Raw genomic sequence first — 10,724 nt, 5'->3', positions numbered from 1 at the left:
TTTTTTTTTTGGCTACAGCTTTAAATTCTATTCTGCCTGTTATCCCCTTCCCATTAATACGTAGTAATATGCACACTCAGTTACAGCACAGAGGCGTTGCCTGCACTTTGCAGCACTGTGGTGGAGCCGGGGTTCTCACGTGGCTCCACTGGGCCAGGTCAGAATTGCTGGCTCAGCCCATGATAAGCGCTCAGTAAATGGCCACTCTCTTCTGCCAGCACAGAATGCCGAAGTTTGGGTTTTCTTCAATAGCTTATTCCTCAGGACTCTGTGATTCTTCAAAGTTTAAAGTTTGTGCTTAGCTGGCCTAAGAAGAAGTTAGACTCTGTTTTAAGAGAACTTAACTGAAAAGACAAACATGTTCACTGTCCAGGGACGTCTTAGATGAGCCATGAGGCCACGACTTGAGCCATTGCTACTTATCAGAGCAGTGTTTCCTAATCGCTGGGGAATTACCCAAGAGTTGATGAAATAATGTGAAAAGCCCTTCGTGAGCTGTAAGATCGACAACTGTTGGTTATAAACCACCCCCACACCCACCCTCCAAGTGAACCGTGAGCTCCTCCAGGGCAGGGATTCCGTTCTTTGTCTTGACAGTTCCAGTGCTAGCATCGTGCCTGGAACATAGCAGCTTCGTAAATGTTCACAGCTTGATAACAGGCACCATTCAGAGCTGAACTCTGAAACCCCTCAGCATAGAATACAGCAAACCCAGCTCAAGATCTCTGGCTACTGCTGGGAGGTCACAGGGTTCCCAGGTTCTGGCCCGCCTCTGTTGAGCATGGCAGCCGCCCAGCTGCGGCTGTGTGATTGCCAGGGAGGGCTGGAGACTGGAGTCTCCACAGATCCTGTTGTGGAGCTCATCCTCATCCTACTAAAGATTCCTCCTCCTAACTGCCCCAGGCACGGCTCTCTGGACAGAACAAGTGAAGACAAGAGGGCCCTTCTGCTGGATTTTCTGTCCTCCTCCTGCTGTCAGCCCCAACTCTACTTCTCTTCAGCAGGGGGGCAAACTCCACCCACATCTCCCTCCCTGACCTTCCCCCGCCTTCAGTGTCTCTTCACTAAACTCAGGTCTCCTCCTTTCCTCCTCTTTTAGGAGGTGGGAACAAAAGAGCTATAGGCTCCAAACAGGGTCCCCCCCTGGAAGGAGGACAGAGGATCACAGAAATTCACCCTGTGATACCTAATGAGAATGCATGCTAAAGAAAGGAAGTTAGTCACCTGGTCTCAGAGGAGACCTGTAAGAGACGCTGATGAAGCTAGGGTGATCATTCAAAGTCAAGGAGACTGACATGAACCAGTGGGAAAAGAGCTGCAATCCACCTACAAAATGTCAGAGGTAATGTGGTCATCAAACAGTGGCATCCCCAGTTATGTACAGAAGACGGAGAATCCAAGTCGAAACTGGTCAGGGGATTCCTGAGAAGAGAGCGTGCCCTGTCAGCATTAATGTCCCTCTTAAAATGTGGTCCATGACTGGAAACCATTGTCTAGATAATGAGGTCTAACCCTGTCACACATCACTGATAGGACACTGCTCCTATCAGTGCATAGGACAGGCTTCCTCTCTTCCTGGCAATGACACCCCAACACAGCTCAACAAGTCTGTGATCAGTTAAGGCTCTCAGATCCATCCCATACTCTGAACATCTAAAATTTTAACCTAAATATGAAGCCCTACAAGTTACATCTATTGGTTTGGCTATTGTTGGTGTTTATCCAGCACTCAATTCTGTCTAAATAAAATATTTATGTTTATTTAGTATTTTTTAAAACTGAGATAACTTCCATATACAAATCTTAATAAACTCAATGCATTATAATATATGTATGCACCCATGGGACCACCACCCAGCTCAAGATATAGAACATTTCCAGTACTCCAAAGGGTTCTCTCATACCTCTTCTCAGTAGACCCATCCCCACCTCCAGAGGTAACAATTCCTCTGACATCTATTAGCGTAGATTCATTTTTCCTGCTCTTGAACTTCAGGTAAATGGAAACTTATGGTATGTGTCCTTTTATTCTGGCTTCTTTGGCTGAACATAATGTCTGTGAGATTCATCCATACTGTATATGAAGATGACGTAGTTCATCTTTTTTATTGCTGTGTGGTATTCCAGTGTATAAAAAAACCACAACTTAATTCTCTGTTGATAGACATTTAGATATCAAGAGAGTGCTCTTTTGAGCATGTACCTAGGAGTAGAATAGTTAGGTCACAAGGGTAGGTGTATGTTTTAATTTTCAATATTTATTATAAAGCTATAATATTTAAAAGAATATGATATTGAGCAAGGATAAACAAATAGACCAACAGAACAGAATAGAGTCCAGAAATAGATTCACCCACATGATCTCTTGATTTATGACAAAGACATTATTCAATTCAGTGGGTAATGGGTGGTCTTTTCAGCAAATGGAACTGGGGCAATTGGATATCAATTGCCTAATTATTCCAGTTCCCTTCATTCCATATATATTTTAGTATCAGCTTGTCAATTTTTGAAGAATTTGAGTTTTGCAAACCAGGAAGGTGGAATCTCTCTCCATTTATTTAGGTCTTCATTAAATTGTCTTAGCAATGTTTCATAGTTTCAGTGTAGAAGTCTTGTATAGCCTTTGTTAAATTTGTTCATAGGTATTTGATAGTCCTACTGTTATTTTAAATTATGTTTTTAAAATTTTATTTTCCAATTCTTTGTTGCCTATGTGTAGAAATAAAATAGTTTTTTGCATATTGAACTTATATTCAACAATATTATTAAGCTTAATGTTAATTCTTATAGTTTTTTTGTTAACTATTTCCTGGATTTTCTATTTTACACAATTATGCCATCAGTACAGTTTTACTTCTTCCATTCCAATTTTTACATATTTTATTTCTTTTTCTTGCCTTATCGCACTGTCTATAATGTCAAATGTAAGTATGATAGTAGCTGGCTGGTTAGCTCAGTTGGTTAGAGCACAGCCTTGTGACACCATGATCAAGGGTTCAGATTCCCATACCAGCCAGCCACCAAAATAAAAAAAATTGTTGTAAGCGTGATAGTAGACGTACTTGTCTTGTTTCTCATCTCAGAAAGTGTTAAGTATTTCACTGTTGAGTATGGTGTTTGGAGGTTTTTTTGTAAATGTAATTTATCAGGTTGAGGAAGTTTCTTATATTCGTAGTCCACCGAAAGTTGTTATCATGAATGGGTGTCAAATTTTATCAAAATCTTTTTTCTGCATCTGTCGAGATCATACATGTTTTTCTCTTTTATTCTGTTAATTCAGCAAGTTACATTGTTTTTCAAAGTTTGCATCCCTGGAATAATTCCCAGGAGGTCTTGATGAGTTATTCTTTTAACATATCACTGGATTATATTAGCTAACATTTGTTTAGGATTCTTGCATCCATGTTCATGAGAGACATTGACCTACAATTTTCCTTTCTTTTAAGTCTTTGTCAGGTTTTGGAATCAGCTTATGCTGGCTCATGAGATGATCCAGATTAATGTTAAATCATGATTCTGTGAACATTAATCTTCTCAGCTGTGATTTCTGCAGATCAGTAGTTCATTACAAAAATAACAAATAAAATGTTCAATTGGACTGGGCTAAGTGTAGAAGCCAGTGGTTGTCCATTTGATTCCAGATTGATAGAATTTTATTTATCTTTGGCTGTTCTACCAGCCATGAAATCACCCAACAGAATTATTTATCAACCCATTATTTTCCTCCTTCCCCACAAGAATGTCCTTGGAAATCATAAAATGTTTTGTTTCCCACATCTGTAGCTATGTCTCTCTATGAAAGAAAAAAAGAATGAGGTTACTTTGGCACAACTTGTTGTTAGTGAACTTGCACTGACTCCTAAAGACAACTTTTAAAAAAAATCTCTTAAAAGTGGGAATAAGTCAAATCCTGTTGGCTCTTGTCTTCAAAAGCATCCCTAGTTTGACTGCTTCTCACCCTATCTGTGGCCACCACCGCGATCTGGACCACCATCCTCTCTTTGCTGGGCATTGTGCTCCTTCCTGATGGCTCTCCCTGCCTCCATCCTGGCTCCTCACAGTCTGTTCTCAACACTGAAGCAGAGTGATTCTTTAAAACAGAAGTCGGCTCAAGACATGCCTCTGTTCAAAACTCTACTATGCCTCCCCATGTCATTCAAAGTAAAGTCCTACCAAGGCCTCCTGTGACCTCTCTAGCCTCTCTTGGTCACTGCACTCCATCCACGCCAGCCTCCGAGGCCCCTCATGCACACCTTAGCATCTCTGCTGTACTGGTTCCCATGCCGAGGACTTGACTCCCCCAGCTCCTTCAAGGCTTTGCTCAAAACTCACCTCCTCTAAGAGTCCAATGCTTCCCCTTGCCCCACCCCACTATACTATACAATTGACTTATGTTTTTTGTCTGCCTTCTCCATTAGAATGTGAGCTCTGTGAGGACAAGGAGCTTTGTCATGTTCACAAATGTATCCCAAGACCATAAATCAGGGCTCAGCACATACCAGGCATTCGATAAATATTTGTTAAGTGACTGAAGTCTCACAACCATCCTAAGGGGTAGGTAGCATTATTATCCCCATTTTACAGATTGGGAAACTGAGGCCCAGACAAGACAGTTCTAAAGGTCACACAGAGCCAGGGTTTGAACCCAGGGATCTCACTCTAGAAGCAATGCTCTTTCTACTGTATCATCCTGCCCAAGCCCAGAATAGAAAACACAGCCTGAGCTTCCAGAAAGCCCCTCTCCCTGTGTCTTCAGACTACTACTATCAGGGATTAGGAAGTTAAAAAACTCCTTCGGGATTTGTGTTGTTTGGGGGAAGGGGCGGGGAATTGGCCAGAGCATGCTGGCTCCTATAAACCAAGTCAAGGAGTTTGCACAAAGAGAATTCATTGGACAGGGCTAGATTTGTGCTTTAGAAAGATCTCACTGCCTATGGAGTGGAGAATGGGTGGGTGAGATAAGGCAGGAGGCAGGGAAATCAGTTGGGGGTTGTGATAGCGGTGACATCAGCCAGGATGGTGGCTGTGGGGCTGAAGAGAAGAGGCCAATTAAAGAGAGAGTTTAGAGTCGTGACTCATAGGATTTGAATTGAAGGAGAGGAAGGCTCCCAGTTTTGGGGTTTGGGTTGGAATGGGTTTTTCAAACTTTTCAAACTATAACTTACAGTAACAATCACATTTCACATTTTGACACAGGGTAGGCACGTGCACACACACACGCACACGCACCCGCACCCGCACCCGCACACACGAACACACACGTGCATGCACAAACACGCACACACACGCGTGTGTGCGCACACACATGCACACGTACACACACACACGCACACACACACACGCACACACACACAAACACGCACGCACATGCACACACACATGCACGCACACGCACACACATACGCGTGCACACGCACGCACACGCACACACGCACACACGTGCGCACACACACGCACCAATCTTGAACAAGGGCAACAATAACAAAATGCTTACCCTGACTTTGTGACATGCGTCTCTGTGTTTTCTACTGTTCTATTTTTTGTTTCTTTCCCCCTTTTTTTTCTTTCTTTTTTTCTTTCTTAAATGCCGGTTGCCACCCACTACATTGATTTTGTGGCTGCCTGTGGCCTGCAGTCTGGAACCCCTGGCAGAGAGTGATTGGGAGTGCCTTTGCTGAGACTCCTGGGACACAAGGCTAAGCTGACAGACAGGAGTCTAGAAAGCTCTGTTTCCCTGGACCTGCTGTCCTGACACCCAGGGTCCCCTTCCTGCCCAGCACTCACAGTCCTGCCCCCATCAGACTTACCAGTCTTGTTTCTCATTCCTTGGGAGAAAATCCTTTGTACCTTTCAAGGAATCGCTCAGTAAATCTAATCAATAAATACATGTAGGTGGGGCTGGGGGAGGGGCGTGAGGTGTCGTTTCATAGGCACAGAGTTTTAGCTTTGCAGGATGATGCAGGTCCGGGAACACAACGATGTGAATGTACTTAACGCTACCGAGCTGGACACTTCAAAATGGTTAAGATGGTAAATTTTATGTTATGCATATTTTGCCACAATGAAAAGAAATTATATGTAGACAAACTAATTAAAAAAAAAATGCCTGAGTGAGGTGAAGTCTAAGAGGTTGGAAGAGGTCTTGAAGGTCATTGAGACCAAACCCCTCCGGATGCTCATGCTTCCTGTACAGTATTTCCAAGAAGTGGTGTACGGTCTCCAGTGATGGGGAGCTCGTCACTCAAGGCAGGTTATTTTATCAAGTAATTCTGAGTTTTGACTACTGGGATAGATCTCGCTGAGATGAGCTGGATTTTCCCCCATCGCTTCCACTATTAAACACAATTGCACCCCTCAGAGTTGCAAAAGCAACTTAAATTCCCTCTTCCATGTAATATGCATTCAATCATATTTGCTGGGCACAGGCTAAGTGCCACTATCTGATCTTCCAAGTCTCCTCTTTTCTGGTTAAGCATTCCAAAATCTGACAACTATTTCATATATGACATTATTTAATGTCTTCTCACCATCAGACTGCTTTTTTTTAATTAAAAATATTTTTTTCATTGTACAGGCTTACAGGGTACAGTTTGTTGTTTCAATACATGCATATGTTGTATAATGATCTAATCAGACAGTTAGCATATCTATCACCTGAAAATTTATCATTTCTTTGTGATTATAACATTCAAGACCCTCTTGTTTTTCTTTTTGGCTGTCTTGAAACTACAATACAATATTATTAGCTATTCTGACTGCTCTTTTGAAATGACCAATTTGCTGCTCTCCCTCTTATAAGATGACATCTAGAAACAAAAACATTACTGTAACCAATGCACCCAAACTTTTCCATCAAAAAATGGAGGATTCTAAAGGGACTTCAGGCAGAGGGGAGAATGGTGTTATGGTGGGTTGGTAAGGGAGGTGCTTGAGGACCATGCTGACAATATTGCATGGAGGACTAGATTTTTCTTTCGGGTGCAAGATAAAAAATAGCATGGATCCAATACTTAGGTCTTAAGGATAAATACAAAATGCAATCAATCTTGTCTCCTATCTCTAATTCATCCTGTCTCATCAGAACCACATAAACCATCACCCTACTTTTCTTGGAGTGAGATAGTTCATTGTATCTAATGTGGCACAGAATTCAGTTTTGCCTCTGTATAAATATACATAATGTATGATTTTCTCCTTTGACTCTGGAACCTAAACAAATGATTATGTTCCAAAAATTTCATAAAACCATAATTCTGTTTAGTGGCCATGGCACTCCTAAAGAATTTCATTCTAAATATAGAGAGGTATTGCTCTGCAGAAAAATATCCCAGCAACTTAGTTCTAATATATAATTAAATCCCCCTAGATGCTTTGCAGTTATGTTTTATGGCTCATCTTAGTGTTCATATTTTATCAGAAAATTATAATTTTCCTCTAAATAGGAGTTTCTACAAGGCTTTTGAATGATGGTGGCTGGCTGTCATGTTTCAACTATAATTAAAATAGTGAAAAGAAAGAGTATAACCATACATCACATGTGGTTCTGAAGAGTGCCTGGTCCTCCAGTCCCCCTGCCTCCCCACATCCTGCAGCCCCGGGGCTGGGAGCTGCTCAGACCAACTGTGGGGGCACCGTTTCTAGCCACTTGGTGGGAGTAGCTGGTTTTAGGAAGGAACGGGATGGCCTGGGAAGAAGGGACAAGGAAACCGAAATCCCTTTGAATGCTTCCAGCCTAGCTTCATCCTAGTTTTCGCTTCTTAACATTGGCTTTCCCGTAAACTTTAATGATATCTATTTGTTAGTTTATGAGTTTATTCTCTGCTTCCCCACTTGACTGTCAACTCCATGAGGGCCCAAGCAAAGTCTTTTCCATTCAACACCATATAGCCAACTTCTTGAACATTGTATTAGTTTTCCAGGGCTGCTGTAACAAAGCCCCACAGACTGGGAGGCTTAAACAACAGAAATTTATGTACTTGCAATTCTGGAGGCTGGAAGTCTGAGATCAGGGTGCAGCAGAGTTGACTTCTGCAGCCTCTCTCCTCTGCTTGTAGGTGGCCGTCTTCTCTCTGTGCCTTCACACAATCTACCCTCTGTGTGTGTCTGTGTCCTAATCTCTTCTTATAAGGACACCAGTCGTGTTAGATTAAGGCCCACCCTAATGACCTTATTTTACCTTAATTACCATTTTAAAGGTCCTATCTCCAAATACAGTCACATTCTGAGGTTCTGGGGGTTAGGACTTCAACATATAAAATTAGGGGGAGTGACAACTCAGCCCATAACATACATATTAGGCATTCAACTAATGTTTGTTGATTCAGAAAAAATGAATGAATGAATGATAGAACACAGAAACATGGTGACAGGCATTCTCTTGGAAGCAGCTCTGCTGGGACACGCTTCCAGGGGATTCTCCTTTTCCCCTCTCTTCTTTCCCCACCGAGGACCTGGATGCATGAGTCTGTCAACTCTGGGCCCAAACTAATGAACCAGCCACACAAAACCCCTTCCTCAGAGTTCAGACATAAAACTCAGTCCCAGAAAGGATGAGCCCATCTCCAGGAAGCTGGCCTTGTTTGTCCTCAGGGAGCCCCCACTCTCTGCAGAAACCTCCGGGTTGTTCCCGTGGTGATGACCACATTGTAACAGGGTAGAACTGGGCCAGCACAGCCTCTGCATCTGCTCCCTCTGGGCCTCAGCCGTGAATCTCTAGGTCACTGTCCATGAGCCTCTGTTGTCTTCTGTACCCTTGCAAGAGAAGTATCCTAATTTGTTGGTCATTGGTGGACTTTAACCAGGGTGTTTATCATGAACCTGTATAGCCATTGGCTATACTTGTGTCCTAACCCTTTGCTTGTTACTTTCCATCAGGCGTCGGGTTTGGAGTCCAAGCCAGTAGCTGACAGCATTCTGTTTTTACGTGACAAAAGATGGGAAGAGGTCAGAGGTGTCCTGACTTCTGCTTTCAGTCCTGAAAAGCTGAACGAGGTAAGACACAGGAAACGCAGGGGCTCCTCCTCTAAGGAACAGGTTTCTTCTCTAAGTTGAGATGAAGCATCCAGTTTGTGTTGCATAGCTTGCCCAAGGTCACATCAAAAGCTCTGCTTGCTGGGGTCACCCCTCCTCCCTGTCAGGCAAAAAACACAGGAGGTTGTCTCGAGCACCTTCCATTTCTTCAGCCTCTCCCATCCCCAGTGCCATCAATCAACTGTGAGTCAACAAGCACTGCTGGCGCTCGGCTGTGTACTCAGACACTGCTCGAGGCACCTCGGGCTCACCTAGGAGAAAACTGCGACAGAGCTTCTCATACATTCGTGTATACTGGATCACCTGGGGCGCTTGTTAAAATGCAGATTCTGATTCAGTAGGTATGGGGCAGGGTCTGAGAGTCTGCGTTTCTGACAGCCTCCCAAGTAAGGAGTTTATTTCTGAGCAGTGAACCACACTTTACATAGCAAGGAGATAGAGAACAGCTTGGAAGCAAATCTTGCTGAAACAAGTCTTAAATAGGGATGAGATAGCTGTGGATTATTGGGGAGGAGTAAGGGGATGTTTCCTGGCAGAACTCTAGGTGGGTGCGCATGCCCAGGTTAACCTTCAAGGCCAAGTCAGAGGTACAGCAGGCTCCACGAGATGCTGCCAGCTCTTGAAGGCCATGGGCTCTCTCCTTCCCCTACCCAATGGCCCACCCTTCCCTACCAGCCATGCGCCTAAAACCCAGTGTTTGCACTGCCTCCTGGCCCATTTCCCACACACCTAATCCGGACTGCTGGGTTTTGTGTCTGAGCCCGATGCCCCTCAGTTGCTGCTCTGGCCTTAGTGTTTGCTGTTCTGAATTCTACAACAACTTGGGAGTGAGAATTTGGGCCCTTCTGATGGGAAGTGGTTAAAGAGCCTCCTCATATAAGTCCCAGGTACATGGGCAACTCTGGAGCAAGTGACCTTCCAGAGCTTGGCCAAGGGCCCTGGGCCTGAGCCATCCACCATGCCTGGCAGTTCCAGAATGCCCAGCTTGGAGCAGCCTGCGTTCAGCTCAGTGAGTGAAAGCCACTCTCAGCTTAAGCTCAAGGTGCTCACCCGTGCGGTCCTGACTGAATGCCTACACATCTCTCAAGTCCTTGGAAGAGGCGAGGCTTCCACGCCTCCTAATATCCAATTAAACTCACGCAGAAACTAGTGATCCTGCCTGTTTTCAATGAGGCTTCCGATTTGTATCAACACAATCACATCCCTGTGAGATAAATACCATTATTATCATCACCCTCATTTTACAGAGGGGGAAACTGAGGTACAGAGACACTAAATAAGGTGCTCCAAGTCACATAGCCGGTAAGGAGCCGGGCAAGATTAGAATCCAGCTCCAAGACACTCCTCACGTCTCTGCTGACTGCGTCTCTTACCCACGCCTGACTTGCGAGGGTGTTCTGAAGCCCGCTAGGACAGTCTGTCTGGAGGGCGAGGGAAGAGATGGAACCAACTGAGGTAGGGAAACACGTTTTAGGCAGAGGAAATAAAGATTTCTCCTTTTTTACTGGTATAGCTGTTTGAGAAGTGGAGTCCCCATCTGGTCCCGAGATGCTGCGACTGCCCGCCCAGCATGGGACGATGGCAGCCCCCATCCGCGGGAGAGTGACAGCTCCACGGGAGAGTGACAGCTCCACCAGGGCATGCTCAGTTCGCTCTTCCCAGGCTGGGAGAGGGGGGAGGGGCGGGCGGGA

The 10,724-nt window shown here is 44.3% G+C and overlaps 1 protein-coding gene across 1 annotated transcript in view; it reads left to right on the top strand.

Annotated features, from left to right (window-relative positions):
• TBXAS1 (thromboxane A synthase 1 (platelet)) overlaps positions 1-10,724 on the top strand; it is a 150,757-nt gene that overhangs the window by 48,694 nt on the left and 91,339 nt on the right. The window contains exon 4 of the mRNA XM_008571487.1: positions 8,878-8,994. Within this exon, the coding sequence (XP_008569709.1) occupies positions 8,878-8,994 (117 nt within the window). The remainder of the gene's footprint in view (positions 1-8,877; positions 8,995-10,724) is intronic.

This window comes from Galeopterus variegatus, unplaced genomic scaffold (genome assembly GCF_000696425.1).
Source record: "Galeopterus variegatus unplaced genomic scaffold, G_variegatus-3.0.2 Scaffold690, whole genome shotgun sequence".
Classification (NCBI taxonomy): Eukaryota; Metazoa; Chordata; class Mammalia; order Dermoptera; family Cynocephalidae; genus Galeopterus; species Galeopterus variegatus.
This window is presented reverse-complemented; position numbering and strand designations above follow the sequence as displayed.